This window comes from Aotus nancymaae, unplaced genomic scaffold, assembly GCF_030222135.1.
Source record: "Aotus nancymaae isolate 86718 unplaced genomic scaffold, 86718_ANA_hifiasm-v0.15.2.pri h1tg000003l, whole genome shotgun sequence".
NCBI classification, from domain to species: Eukaryota; Metazoa; Chordata; class Mammalia; order Primates; family Aotidae; genus Aotus; species Aotus nancymaae.
The window spans coordinates 669,009-684,492 of NW_026988414.1; the positions used below are offsets into that span (position 1 = coordinate 669,009).

The 15,484-nt window shown below is 43.9% G+C and overlaps 1 protein-coding gene across 11 annotated transcripts in view; it reads right to left on the reverse strand.

The window, feature by feature from the left end:
* Positions 1-15,484, reverse strand: part of PRRC2B (proline rich coiled-coil 2B) — a 118,466-nt gene that overhangs the window by 38,140 nt on the left and 64,842 nt on the right. For 9 of the 11 annotated variants that reach the window (XM_064376891.1, XM_064376906.1, XM_064376894.1 and 6 more), the window contains 5 exons: positions 13,200-13,441; positions 12,627-12,748; positions 12,029-12,171; positions 4,869-4,959; positions 545-737 (listed from right to left, as the gene is read on the reverse strand). In XM_064376891.1, coding sequence (XP_064232961.1) covers positions 545-737; positions 4,869-4,959; positions 12,029-12,171; positions 12,627-12,748; positions 13,200-13,441 — 791 coding nt within the window. The remainder of the gene's footprint in view (positions 1-544; positions 738-4,868; positions 4,960-12,028; positions 12,172-12,626; positions 12,749-13,199; positions 13,442-15,484) is intronic. The other 2 variants (XM_064376899.1, XM_064376920.1) reach the window with 2 other exon arrangements.

The window sequence follows — 15,484 nt, forward strand, 5'->3', positions numbered from 1 at the left end:
TCGCAAAGTGTGAGTCACCATGCCCAGCCGTTTTAATTTTTTTTAATGAAAACAATAGGACAAACACAGTGGCTCATGCCTATAATCTCAGCACTTTGGGAGACTGAGGCAGGAGGATCCGTTGAGCCCAGGAGTTCAAGACCAGACTTGGCAACATAGTAAGACCTCGTCTCTACAAAAAATGAATGAAATGAGCCAGGAGTGGTGGCACACCAGTAGTCCCAAGCTACTCAGGTGGCTGAGATGGGAGGGTGGCTTGAGGATGAGAGGTGGAGGATAGAGCAAGACCGTATCTCAAAAAAAATAAAAATAGCCAGGCATGGGGGCTCGCACCTGTAATCCTAGCACATTGCATCGCTTGAGCTGGAGTTTGAGACCAGCCTGGGTAACACAGTGAGACTCTGCCTCTACAAACAGATTATTAAAAAAAAAAAAGAAGAAATCTAAAAATGAAAAGGAAATGCCCACCCAGGACTTTTTCAGAAACCCCGCCACTGAACTCAGAGAAATTCAAATACATAGGCCAGCCAAGGGCCCTCGGTACCTGGTAGTCAGGGCCTGCTGCCCAGCCATGAAGCTTCCTGGATGGTGGCTGAGGGTCTGGTGGCTTTCGGACAACACGGGATGCACCCACTGCTTCGGCCCAGTCCTTCCCTTCCTCTTGAGTCCGCTTGGCATCCACACTGTCCGCAGAGCTCATTGACAACTGCCGCTGCCTCCTAGGGTCCCAGCTGTTCCTAGGACAAAGCACATTTGATGTTAAGTTTCTGCAGTCAGGTCAAGCAGGTCTGATCTCAATGGTCAGAGGCCTTGGGAATTCCAAAGTTAGCTGACTGTATCATTTCCTTCATCAGAATGGACCACCACTCCCACCATGTCCATCTGAATTCCACAATTCAGAACCACCATTTATCAAGTCACTCTCATGAACAGAGCTCCAGGCAGGACGTGTCACACTCATTATTTCACTGACGCAAAATAAGTCCTCATGACCCTCACTTTAAAGCAAACTTGTCCAACCCACAGCCTAAGGGCCGCATGAGGCCCAGGATGGCCTTGGGCTTTGGATGCAGCTCAACACAAATTTGTCAACTTACTTAAAACATTTTGAAAGGGTGGGTGCAGTGGCTCACAGCTATAACTCTAGCACTTTGGGAGGTTGAGCCAGGCCGATCACTTCAGGTCAGGAGTTCCAGACCAGCCAGGTCAACCTGGTGAAACCAAGTCTCTACTAAAAGTACAAAAATTAGCCAGGTGTGGTAGCGGACACCTATAATCCTAACTACGAGAGGCTGAGGCAGGAGAATTGCTTTAACCCCAGAGGTCAAGGTTGCAGTGAGCCAAGATTACACCAGTACACTCCAGCCTGGGCAACAGAATGAGACTCTGTTTTGAGGGAAAAACAAAACACAACAAATCCACATTATGAGATATTTGTTCCTGACTTTTTCGCTTACCAGTTATCATTAGTATATTTTATGTGTGGCCCAAGACAACTCTTCCGACGTGGCCCAGGGAAGCCAAATGATTGGATACCCTTGCTTTGAAAAGACAGTAGCTGGGCCTGGTGCGGTGGCTCACGCCTGTAATCTTAGCACTTTGGGAGGCAGAGGTGGGCGGATCACAAGGTCAAGAGTTCAAAACCAGCCTGACCAACATAGTGAAACTGTCTCTACTAAAAATACAAAAATTAGCCTAGTGTGGTGGTGCGCGCCTATAATCCCAGCTACTCAAGAGGCCAAGGCAGGAGAATTGCTTGAACCTGGGAGGTGGAGGTTGCAGTAAGCCAAGATCATGCCACTGCATTCCAGCCTGGGTGACAAGGTAAGACTTCGTCTCCAAAAAAAAAAGTCAGTAGCTGAGTCTCATCAAGGTTAAGGGGACACTCCTCACAGATTTGAACCAGTACTCTCAGGTGCGTGTCTGATTCCTTTCGGTAGCACTCCCTCCCTATGCTCTGCACAAGCCGGATGCTCAATAAATGCCCCTCAAAAGAACAAAAGATGACTACTGAACAGTGCCGAAATAAAGAGAGCAAGAAGAGACAAGCAGAGCCTACACAGCATGGAAAAGGAGGAGGCATTCCAAACACAGCTGCATGGGCAGCTGGACAAGAAGGGAGATGGGTGCCATTCTCGTCTGGACATGTCACAGTAGAAGAAGCAACAGCACTGGGACGAAGCATTTACAAGGGCCCAGGAATACAGCAGATAAGAGAAAAGCGGGAATCGGGGATGGCAGGTGTGTGGGCCTGTGTGTCTACCCACACATATGTACATGCGGAGGGAGGGAAGACAAGGCAGGTAACACAACTCAGGAGATTACAGAGCGGGCAACAACTGGCAGCGATTCCGACTTGACTTTGTAAGAAATGGAGACCACAGGAAAGCTGCTGACCTGTGGAAAAGATCTATGTTTTCAGAAGATGACTACGGCAGGGTGTGAAGGATGGGCCACAGAGGACAGGATGGAAGGATGGAGATGAACTGGTAGATGCATGGATGGTTCGGAAAAGGAGGAGGTCCCAACAGCCCCAGAGGAAATGAAAAGAAGAGACAGAGTCAGGGCAAGTTTTGGGAGGCAATCGTGTATGAGGAAATAAAGATGTCAAATAAGATGTGGATGCTCTATCAGGTCACTAACCAGCTCAGAGAACATGAAAAAAAGAGCAGGTTTCAGGAGGAGGTAGTTCAGGCACTCTGATTTTGAAGCGCTCTGGGTCAAAGCCAGGGGCAAAATTGCCTCCAAAACCAATGTCCAATTCCTTCAGTGAAATATTCAGTTCCCATCGCCTCAAACAGACAAGGAACAGTGTTCTACTGCTCCAATCAGTCTCTAAGAGCTTATGTCTTTGCCTTTGATTTAAATTCTTAATCACAGCTCCTTCTGAGCTTCGTGTTCCAGGAACTGACCCATAGGTATGTCCCGACTGCATCCAAAGCTTCAGCTGAAATCAAACAGCATGAAAGGAAATTACAGAATTTCATTTTTTGTGTGCCATCAGAGAAGGAGTAGCAGAAGATTATTACCAACTCCTTCCAGAAGATGGGCACTTACTTTAGGCACTTTTAAGTAAAGGATGAAATAACAAAGAAAAAGATGACTCACAGATTTGACTGAACAATATTCAGTTATTAACAAGAAAACAAAGAGAAAAATATTTCCAAGACAACAGCAAAGCATTAATATCTAAACAATATAAAACAATCACATTTTAAAGGAAAACAGTGATAAATGTGAAGCAAATAGGCATTCTACACTGCAGCTTCGACCTTCTGGACTCCAGCAGTCCTCCCACCTCAGCCTCCTGAGTAGCTGGGACTAAAGGTGCACACCATGCCCAGCTAATTTTGGGGTATTATTTTAAAAGTATTAGTAAATGCTACTAATATTATGATAAAAGCTGGAGGGATGAGAGTACAATGCAGTACTTTCTAAAGGAAATAAAGTAAAACTAAACTAGTCCAAGGAAATGACCCCAAAAAAAAAGAGAGAGAGAGAGAGACAAGATTAACATGGACAAATAAATTCAGGAAAGCTGGCATCCATTCTGCTTCTCCACCTCCCCAGTGTACTTAATTTTTTTATTTTATTTTTTTTGAGACCGAGTTTTGCTCTGTTGCCCAGGCTAGAGTGCAGTGGCGTGATCTCCATTCACTGCACCCTCTGCCTTCTGGGTTCAAGCAATTCTCCCACCTCAGCCTCCCGAGCAGCTGGGATTACAGGCCTGTGACACCACACCTGGCTAATTTTTGTATTTTTAGTAGAGACGGGGTTTCACCATCTTCGGCAAACTCCTGGCCTCAAGTGGTCTGCCTGCCCTGGCCTCCGAAGTGTTGGGATTACAGGCGTGATCCACTGCACCTGGCCCTCAGTGTACTTTAGCATGTTCAAGCCTCTGAGGGGTCTTGGAGTAAAGAAAGAAGTTGGCTGGGCGCAGTGGCTCACGCCTATAATCCCAGCACTTGGGGAGGCCGAGGGGTGGATCACGAGGTCAAGAGATCGAGACCATCCTGGTCAACATGGTGAAACCCCATCTCTACTAAAAATACAAAAAATTAGCCGAGCATGATGGCGCGCGCCTGTAGTCCCAGCTACTCAGGAGGCTGAGGCAGGAGAATTGCTTGAACCCAGGAGGCAGAGGTTGCGGTGAGCCGAGATCGCACCATTGCACTCCAGCCTGGGTAACAAGAGCAAAACTCCATCTCAAAAAAAAAAAAAAAAAAAAGAAAGAAAGAAAGAAGTTGAAGCTGGGCGTGATGGCTCATGTCTGTTATCCCAGCACTTTGGGAGGCTGTAGCGGGTGGACCACTTAAGCCCAACAGCTAGAGACCAAATCTGGGTAATGTGGCAAAACGCCATCTCTGGCAGACATATTAGCTGGGCATGGTGGCACTCATCTGTGGTCCCAGCTACTTGGGAGGCCGAGGTGGGAGAATCACTGAGCGCAGAAGACAGAGGTTGTAGTGAGTCGAGATCATGCCACCGCACTCCAGCCCGGGTGACATAGTGACAGCCTGTCTCCAACAAAAAAGAATTTGAACCCAGGGAAGTTTCCCAAATTTGCTTGGCCACAGAAGCCTTTTTGAGCTTAACGGCCACAAGCAATCCATGAAGACATGGTCTGCGTAACACACTCGCGTGCACACTGACACGGTGGTGAAGAGGCTGACTATGCAGAGGACGCAGTAGCATCTGCAGGCAAACCCTGGCTCTACTCCTTCACAGCCATGATCGGCAGCTGTCACTCCCAAACTGGAAATAGTATCTGCCCTTCCAGATTGCTATGGAAACTGGGAAATGCTCTCGGCACATAGCAGCACTAATAAGTATGGATGCGCTCACACTGATGGGACAGGGGTCCTTACCACTTTGGCCTGCCATCCTTCACAACTTCTTCCTCCTCTTCATCATCGCTGAACTTGAGTTTCTCAGAATAGTCCACTTCTTCGTGGAGGCCTACAGCAACAGGAGAGCCCAGGAAGAATGAGAAAAAACGAAAAGGTCAGTGGTGCCCAGGCACCATGGGAAAGCTTCCTTTGCTCAGGAATCTCACTATTTCAGCAGAGGAGCTGAGTCAACCACCTGGCTGCCTCCCCTGGTGACTTTAGGACAGCTTGGTTAGACTAATCCTCCCATAGGTAACAATTCTTAAATCTGAACAATGTATCTTTAAAATGTATTTTAATGCCCAAGAGGGTGAACAAACCAGGCAGAAATGAGATAGCTGTCTACCCTTGCAATACAGAAACATGACTTGTGAGATCTGTGAGTTACCACTTGCCCCAGGCATTGCTCAGTCCAAGTGGCTCAGATGGCAAAAAGTGTCCATCACCTCCGACCTCATGAACAGTGTGGTAGGTCTACACAATGGAATATTATGTGACCATAAAAAAGAATGAATACAAACACATGCTATAACATAATTAACTGTGAAAACATTATGCTAAGTGAAAGAACCCAGATAAGAAAGGCCACATATTGTATGATTCCAGTGACAGGCAATGTCCAGAATATGCAAATCCATAGAGATGGAAAGCAGATTTGTGGTTGGAAAGTAGGAGGTGGGAGAGAATGCCTACCAACAGGTATGGGGTTTCTTTTTTGAGTGATGGAAGCATTCTGGAATAGTGGTGGTAGTTGTACAACTTTGTGAATATACTAAAAACACTAAACCAGACTTCAAAAGGGTATATTTTATGTTATATGAAATTATGTTAATCATATAATTATATGAAAATTATGTGACTCATATAGTCATATGATTCACAGTGGCTCACACCTGTAATCCCAGCACTTTGGGAGGTCGAAGCAGGAGGATCACTTGAGGCCCAGAATTTGAGACCAGTCTGGGCAACATGGCAAAACCATGTCTCTACTAAAAATACAAAAAATTAGCCGGTCATGGGGGTGCACGCCAGTAGTCCCCGCTACTCTGAAGGCTAAGGTGAGAGAATCACCTAAGCCCAGGAAAGTGAGGCTGCCATGAGCTGTGACTGTGCCAGTGCACTCTAGCTTGGGTAACAGAGCAAGACCCTGCCTCAAAAACAAGGGTAACTGAGCACCATGATGTATGTCTGCAGTTCTGGCCACACAGGAGACTAAGGCAGGAGGATTGCTTGAGCCCAGGAGCTTGAGACCAGCTTGGGCAACAAAGCAAGATCCCATTTCTAGAAAAAATTAATTAAATTAAAATAAAAAAAATTTTAAAGGCAACAACAAAACTCAATACAATTAAAAGGCAGAGTTAGAAACTTAAAAAGCAAGTTGCAATTATGTGCTATCTGCTAAATAATCACTTTAAATACAAACACAAGGGAGTTGAAAGGAAAAGAATGGAAACAGATATTCCGTGGAAACAGTAAGTAGGGTCAGAGCAATTGGTATGAACACAGGACAAAACAGACTGCAAGATAACAGACTACTAGAGATAAAGAAGGACATGTGGAATTACACCAGAAAGGCACAGAAACTAGAAATATGTGTATGCCTAAGAGCAGCTTCAAAATAAATAAAGCAGAAACCAAGAGTGTTAATGGGAGAAATAGATAAATCCATGATTAGAACTGAACATCTCGCTTTCCTTAATTGATAGAAGCAGACAAAATTATCAGTAAGTATACAATAAGATCTGAATACCACCATTGGCCGGGCGCAGTGGCTCATGTCTGTAATCCCAGCACTTTGGGAGGCCAAGGTGGGAAGATCACAAGGTTAAGAGATTGAGACCATCCTGGCCAACATGGCGAAACCCTGTCTCTACTTAAAATACAAATATAAGCTAGGCATGCTGGTGCACGCCTGTAATCCCAGCTACTTGAGGGAGGCTAAGGCAGGAGAATCACCTGAACCCAGGAGGGGGAGGCTGCAGTGAGCCAAGATCGAGACACTGCACTCCAGTCTGCCGACAGAGCAAGACTCCAAAACAAAACAAAAACAAAAACAAGCCAAAAAAAAGATTTGAATGCCACCAAAAACCACCCTAACTGTAAATGTACAAAACATGACACCCAGCAACAACTGTAGAATATATACTTTCAAAGTGCACTTGAAGTATTCTCCAAGACCAATCATATCCTAGTCATAAAACAAGGTTTACTAACTTGAAAACAAGTGATATCATACAGAATGTGCTCTCTGGTTATAAGACAACTAAATTAGCAATCTAGAAATGGCCAATAATAAAAAACTGCCCCAATTATTTAAAAAATCATTTAAGCCAGGCGTGGTGGCTCACACCTGTAATCCCAGCACTTTGGGAGGCCGAGGCGGGTGGATCACGAGGTCAAGAGATCGAGACCATCCTGGTCAACATGGTGAAACCCCGTCTCTACCAAAAATACAAAAAATTAGCTGGGCATAGTGGCATGTGACTGTAATCCCAACTACTCAGGAGGCTGAGGCAGGAGAATTGCCTGAACCCAGGAGGCGGAGGTTGCGGTGAGCCGAGATCACGCCATTGCACTCCAGCCTGGGTAACAAGAGTGAAATTCCGTCTCAAAAAAAAAAAAAGAAAGAAAAAAAAATCATTTAAAATATATATAGAAAACAAGTCAAACAATGGAGAAAGCGAACAATGCCAGAAGCTGCTGCTTCATAAAGATTAATATAACAATTCAATTCCTTGGCAGAAATGAAGAAAAAAAAATACACAAATTACCAAATTATCAGGAATTAAAGGATATCACTACAGATCCTAAAGACATCAAAAAGATATTGTAATATATTTTCAACATTATGTTAATAATTTCAACAACTCAAAAGAAATGAACAAATTCCTCAAAAAACACAACTTACCAAAAAACTCACACAAAATGACACAGGGATTCTGCACAGTCTCAAAACTAATCAAAGAAAATAAATTACTGAAAGTATTTCCACAATGAAAACTCCAGAGGCAAAATTGTTTCACTGGTAAGGTAATACTGGCCAGGCACAGTGGCTCACACCTGTAAACCCAGCAACTCAGAGGTGAGGCAGGAGGATCACTTGAGCCCAACATTTTGAGGCTGCATTAAGCCATTATTGTACAGCAGTGTACCCAGCCTGGGTGACAAAGTGAGAGACCCTATCTCAAAAGAAAGAAAAAGAAATAATACCAATCTTACAAAAACAGCAATCTTATTCTTTAGGAAAGTAGAGAAGGAACACTCCACAACTCATTTTATGAGCCCAGCATAACTCGATACCAAAACCTGACAGAGACATTAAAAGCATAGAAAATTACAAACCAATATCCCTCATGACAGAACTTTAATACATATTAACAAATTTAGTCTAGGCATACAAGAAGGGTTTATTCTAAGAATGTAAGGTTGGTTTAGCATTAAAAAAAAAAATCGATGCAGTCTACTATCAAAATAAAGGAGAAAAACAATATGATCACAGATGCAGGAAAGCAGTGAACACAATGCAACACCCATAATTTATAAAACAAAAAGCCCAGCCGGGCGCCGTGGCTCATGTCTATAATCCCAGTACTTTGGCAGGCAGAGGTGGGCTGATCACGAGGTGAGGAGTTTGAGACCAGCCTGGCCAACATAGTGAAACCCCGTCTCTACTAAAAACAAAAAAATTAGCCGAGTGTGGTGGTAGGCGCCTGTAATCCTGGCTGGGTGGGAGGCTGAGGCAAGGAGAATCCTTGAACCTGGGAGGTGGAGGTTGCAGTGAACCGAGATCACGCCACCGCACTCCAGCCAGGGGAACAGAACAAGACTCTGTCTCAAAAACAAAAACAAAAACAAAAACAAAAAATCAAAGGCTCAGCAAACTAGACCATAGAAGGCAACACATCCTCAACCTGATAAACAGCACCTCCAAAAAATCCACAGCTGACACTTCATGCTGACACACAAAACATTTTCTTCCTAAGATCAGAAATAACTTGAGGTTAGTATTATACCAGAAGTATACCAGAGGCAAAAAACACTAAGTAGAAAGGAAGTAATCTGAAAAAGACAATGTAAAACTGTCCTTATTTACAAACTACGTAATGGTTTATGTAGAAAACTCTTAAGAAATCAACAAAAACTAGTAAAACTAATTAATGTATTCAACGAAGTGTCTGGTACCAGTGAATACAGAAAAATCAACTGTGTTTTCTATATAGTGACAACAAACCCTTGAAAAATAAAATAGTTCTTAAAAATCACTGTCACTTATAATAGCATCAAAAAACCATAAAATGCCTGAGAATAAATTTAACAAAAGACATTCAGGATCCCTACGTGAAAATGCCAAGACACTGCTGAGAGAAATCAAAGTACTAATAAAGAGATACACCAGCTTCCTAAAAATTCCAAATTAAGGGCCAGGCACGGTAGATCACGAGCTGAGGAGTTTGATACCAGCCTGGCCAACATGGTGAAACCAGTCTCTACTAAAAATACAAAAATTAGCTGGGCGTGGTGGCCCACACCTGTAATCCCAGCTACTTGGGAGGCTGAGGCAGGAGAATAGCTTGAACCCGGTAGGCAGAGGTTGCAGTGAACCGAGATCATGCCACTGCACTCCAGCCTCGGTGACAGGTGGCAGAGACTCCATCTCAAAAAGAAAAAAACAAGTTTCAAAATTAAGATGTTAGGTGGGGTGCAGTGGCTCACAACTGTAATCCTAGCACTTTGGGAGGCCAAGGTGGGTGGATCATGAGGTCAGGAATTCAAGACCAGCCTGGCCAACATAGTGAAACCCTGTCTCTACTAAAAACAGAAAAATTAGCTGGGCATGGTGGTGCACACCTGTACTCCCAGCTACTTGGGAGGCTGAGGCAGAAGAATCGCTTGAAGCTGGGAGGCGGAGGGTGCAGTGAGGCGACATCGTGTCACTGCACTCTAGCCTTGGTGACGAAGCAAGGCTCTGTCTTCAGAAAAAAAAATTAAGATGTCACTTATCTCGATATAGATTCAACATAATCTGAACCAAAATGCCTGCAAGCACTTTGTAAATACTGACAGGTTGATTCTAAATTTATGTGGAAACAAACAATCTTGGAAAAGAACGAAGTTGGAAAACTTACACTACCAAAATCTAAGATTTCCTATAAACCCACAGTGTGGTATTGGCATAAGGAGGAACAAACAGATCAATGGAATAGTGTCCAGAAATAGACCAACGCTTTTATAGTCAATTGATTTTTGGCAAAAGTTCCAAAGCAATTCGATAGGGAAAGTAAAATCTTATCAACAAATGTTGTAGAAAACTGGCCATGTGGGAAAAAACAAACCTGTCATCTTATACCATATACAAAAATTAACCCAATGTGTATCAAAGACCTAAAATTAACAGCTAAAACTATAAAACATCTAGTAATATTTTCACCACCAAGGGGAAGCAAAGATTTTAGGACACAAAAATAATAACCAGAAAAAAAAAAACTCAAATTCATACATTAAACTTCAAAATTCAAACTTCTCACCAAAACAGTGTTTAAAAAAATTAATAGACAAATAATGCAATAAGGAAATAAATTTGCAAAATAAAAGTTTTAAAGAATTTGTATCCAGGGCTAGTATCCTACCACTCAATTTTTTACAATTCAGACACCAAACAGGATGATATATCAGTCATCAAATTACACATAAAAGTGTGTTTATCATCATTAGTCATCAGCAAAATGCAAATGAAAAGCACAATGAGATACCACTAAACACCCACTAGAATGGCTAAAATTAAAAAGACAAACATGTTCAAGGCTCCAGTGAGCTTTGATCACGCCACTGCATTCCAACCTAGAAAACAAAGTGAGACCTCGTCTCTTAAAAAAAAAAAAAAAAAACCCAAAAAAAACAATGAACACCAAAATGTAAGATGCAGACCCACCAACTTCACACACTGCTGTTGGGAACGTAAAATGGCATAACCACCAGGGAGAAAGTTTGGACAGGTCTTAAACACTTAATCCTACGCCTACCCTTTGACCCAAAAATTCTACATATTTACCCAAGAGAAACGGAAGTATACTGTATAGTGGGGCTCTTGAATGTACAAACAAATTACAGTGTACTGATACACTGGAACATATCTCAGCAACTAAAAGCAACTGGCATATAAACAACATTGGTGAATATGAAAACCATAAGAGAGTAAAAACTGTATGACTTCACTCATCTGAAGTTTGATAACAGGAAAAACTAATCTAGAGTAAAGTGAATCAGAAGAGCAGCAGGCCCTCGAGCAGTCGCAGGGAGGAGCACTGAGGAAACCTGAGGGAGGTGAAGGAGATATTTGTTATCTCTTTGGATATGGGTGTGTGTGATATACACGTATCCATTTGTAAAACTGTACAGTTAAAATGTGAGATGGATGCCTGTCACTGTCATTAAAATCTACCTGAAAACAAATAATTATAAAAGAAAATAATCAGGTTGGGGTATGGGGAGTGGGTTGAGATCAATAAGAATGGCAGAACAAACAGAGTTTGCGGCACCTGCCTGTAGTTCCAGCTACTCCAGAGGCTGAAGCAGGAGGATGCTTGAGGCCAGGGGTTTGAGGCTACAGCTCACCATGATGGACCCTGTAAACAGCCACTCCAATCCAGAATGGAAACATAGCCAGACCCTTCCTCTTTCTTTTTTATCTTTATTATTTTTTTTTTTACTGCTCCTTGCAGAGTAGGGCTAACCCACAGGCAGTATGCCCAGAGTAGCTGAGACCCTGTCTCTCAGAACAAAATTAAAACAAACAAAAACCAATTGGCAGAACATTGGTACTAATTGAACCTGAGTGATGGGTGGCTGGGAGCTATCATTTTTTTGTTTAAATTTTGCTTCATCAATAATTTTAAAAAAGTTAATCACAAAACTCTAAGTTCAAGAATAAAGACCAAAAGAAGCTAATGGCTCGGCCAGGAAGGAGGCACCAGACGGGCTGCAAATGAGGATGCAGGGCATTGGGGCTGCCTCGCTGTCCTGCTGTTAGTCCCTATCCTGCCAAGGGAAAACACACAGTGGTGCCAGGGGGTTTCCATCCCTGGTCAGTACAGGTGGACTTGGGTCCTGCCCGTCTAAACCACCAGGGCTTCTCTGCCCACCTGCCCAGCCATCATCGGCATCAGTGTCCAGATCGTCAAGGCCCTTCAGGTTTTCTGCGTTGATAATGGTGGGCCGTGGCACCCGCTCCACCAGCTGCCTTAGTGGGTGGAGTGGGCGAGACACTCCCAGCCTGTTTTCTTTTCTGATAAAAGAGAGAAAAGTAAAGATGATGGAATCATGTCCAGTATACAGATAGAGGCAAAATCAAATACCTTTCCAAAAATAAATTCCATACTGCAAAGGTTCATGTTTAGTATTTCTATCGGATCCTTTAAAAGAAATACATAATGAGCAAACAAGTACATCCCAGAAAGAAGTTCTGCCTTGTCCTGCGGTTTTACATGCTGGTTGCTAAGGCCTAGGGCAGCAGCAACACGCACGTGCCAGAACTTCAACTCTACCAGGAACTTGAAATAATGACTCAATCTCTGAGCCAGCTCCAAATCCCAACCACCACCCCATACACCCTGCCATGCTGAGCTGGTTAAGTTCTCTGTTCTCCAGGAGACACAGCACTTTTCTCATCAGCTCCTCATCCTGACCAGAATCACCACCAGAGTCACCTCTACACACGTGACTGTAACGTGATAGACTCACCCATCTTGGTCATTCATCTGGAACTGTCTAAAAGGAACTCGGGGTTCAAGGCGGAGCTGAGGAAGGGGAAAAGAGCCTCGTTCCACTGTACCCTGGTTCTCTGATGACTTTGGCGAACACATCTGAAACATAACATCAATGAACAGGATTTGCTAGTAATGGCCCAAATTGCAATTTCCACTTAAATTAGAATTTGTTTTGGAAAGTGGAAAATGGGAAAAAGAAACAGGAAAGTCTTAGGGTTTCCTAATCAATCCTACCACCATCTCCCCCATTTCATTCTTGCTGTCAGTAAGTAGACTGGGGAACCTATGTCAGAGAAAACCTGCCTCTCCTGTTTCTAACGAACCACAGCTAAAATCATATCCACATCACCAGGGAAAGAAGCCAGAGGCCCTTAAGATTTAAAAAGCAGGGAGAGAAAATCCAAAATGAGTGGAAACCTCGGAAGTAGGGTGACAGGGCCAAGAGGAGACCCCAAAGGGTGACATTCAACCACTTGACCTAGGTTATGCTGGACACAAACAATCCAACATCATGGGGGAAAAAAAAACGTACACTCTGAAGACTTACAAAAGCAGGAAGCATGTCATGGTATGTAGGTGGGTGGTATACATTTCCCATGAACTGTGAAGCCCCTTTTCGGACAGGCTGAGCCGGGCGGAGAGAGGGGTCCTTAGAATCGCTGGTACATGCCGAGGAGGGGGCTCCATCTCCTGTACTCGAGTTCCTGCTGCCCAGCTCAGTTGGGGAGGTGCTGAGAGACGTGGCAGAAATTATGTGTCGCCCACCGCCCTCCCTCCAGCTTGTCACATCTGGAAATTGAAAGGGGGCAAAGGGGAGAGGAAAGAGGAGGGGGAAGGAGGGATCGTATGAGGTTCTGAAGGTCAAGGGACCCCCTCCTTCACCAAAAAAATAAAATAAAAAACAAAAAAAAACAAAAGTGAAGAAATGTTAAATCTGTGTGGGAAGGTTGGGACAGATCCTTGGCCAATGAGAATGAACTTGCTGAGGGAAGTCTGACTGTGAAATATAAAATGAGATCTACTCAGAGAGAAGGTTTCATCAGTGAATAACAATCACCCCCACTCCTTCCCCAATCCTACAACCCAGAGAGATTAAAACAACCCTGATGAAAACAGCCTTAGGTCATTCCTTCAACAAATGCTGACTACCCCACTTAGGGTTAGCACTGAGCTACACATTAAAACAGGGGCGAGGCCAGGCACAGTGGCTCATGCCTGTAATCCCAACACTTTGGGAGGCCAAGGCGGGAGGATCACAAGGTCAAGAGATCGAGACCATCCTGGCCAAGATGGTGAAACCCCATCTCTACTAAAAATACAAAAATTAGCTGAGCATGGTGGTATATGCCTGTAGTCCCAGCTACTTGGGAGGCTGAGGCAGGAGAATCGCTTGAACCCGGGGGGGCAGAGGCTGCGGTGAGCGGAAATTGGGCCACTGCATTCTAGCCTAGCAACACAGCAAGACTCTGACTCAAAAAACACCAAAAACCAAAAAACAAAAAACAGGAGCAAGTTCCGGACACAGTGGTTTTGGGCTTTGTTTAGCAATGGTACCTTTTAGTCAAGATCCACCAGCCCACAAGACAGGCAAGGCACAGCTGCTGTCCTTCCAGCAGAGGTGTGGGGCACTTGTGTAGCTCACAAGCAGAAACCTGTCTTTTTAAAATGATGCTTCCTATCGCCAAATGTAGTGAGATCGGGTGGAAATTATTAGAGGCCAACAAGAAATCAGATGAAACAGATGCCTGTTTTTGGTCACCTTTTGGTTAGAAGTTGAAGTACCAAGGTGTCTGAGTTACACGACCCTTAAGGGAGAGACCCAGAACATGTTTGGCTCCAGCCTTTCAATCCCTTTGCTGTGTGACTTGGGGCAAGCTGAGGTCACTCCTCTTGGCCATGCTTCCTCATCTTCTCCAATAAGGAGATGAAACTGATGCTTAGAAAGAAGTTTCTTCTACATATAAATTTTTATAGGCCTACAAAACAGCTCATCTTAATTAATCCAAGAAAGATATAACTCTTGTCCTTTAAAATGAAACAAACAAAACAGTCTTGTATGGGGCACTGGAAAGGCAGTGAGTGCTGTTTTAAGTGAGACACATGCACAGTGATAACTAAATTACAGGATATCACTTCTGTGCATGTGTAATTCAAGTGTAACAATCACCCCCACTCCTTCCCCAATCCTACAACCCAGAGAGATTAAAACAACCCTGATGAAAACAGCATTAGGTCATTCCTTCAACAAATGCTGACCACCCCACTTAGGGTTAGCACTGAGCTACACATTAAAACAGGGGCGAGGGAGAGGCCCTGGAGATACATCAAGACAAGCAAACGAAAAGCCCTCGCATTTCAAGACCTGATCAACTCCCCTGAAATACATGAGCTACTTCAAAATCCCTGAGTAGAACACGTGGAAAATCGCAATCACCACCTAAACCTCTAGCCACCCTCGGCTTCCAAGGAGAAATTTCCAGCAAGAAGTGCTACACAGGCCAGGCACAGTGGCTCACACCTGTAATCCCAGCACTTTGGGAGGCCAAGGTGGGCAGATCATGAGGTCAGGAGATCAAGACCATCCAGGCCAACATAGTGAAACCCCGTCTCTACTAAAAATACAAAAAAAAAAAAAAAAAAAAAAAAAAATTGGCTGGGCATGGTGGTGCATGCCTGTAGTCCCAGCTACTCGGGAGGCTGAGCCAGAACTACTTGAACCCAGGAGACAGAGATTGCAGTGAGCCGAGATCACGTCACTGCACTATAGCCTGGGCAACAGTGCGAGACTCCATCTCAAAAAAAAAAATAGAAGTGCTACACAATCCTGCCACT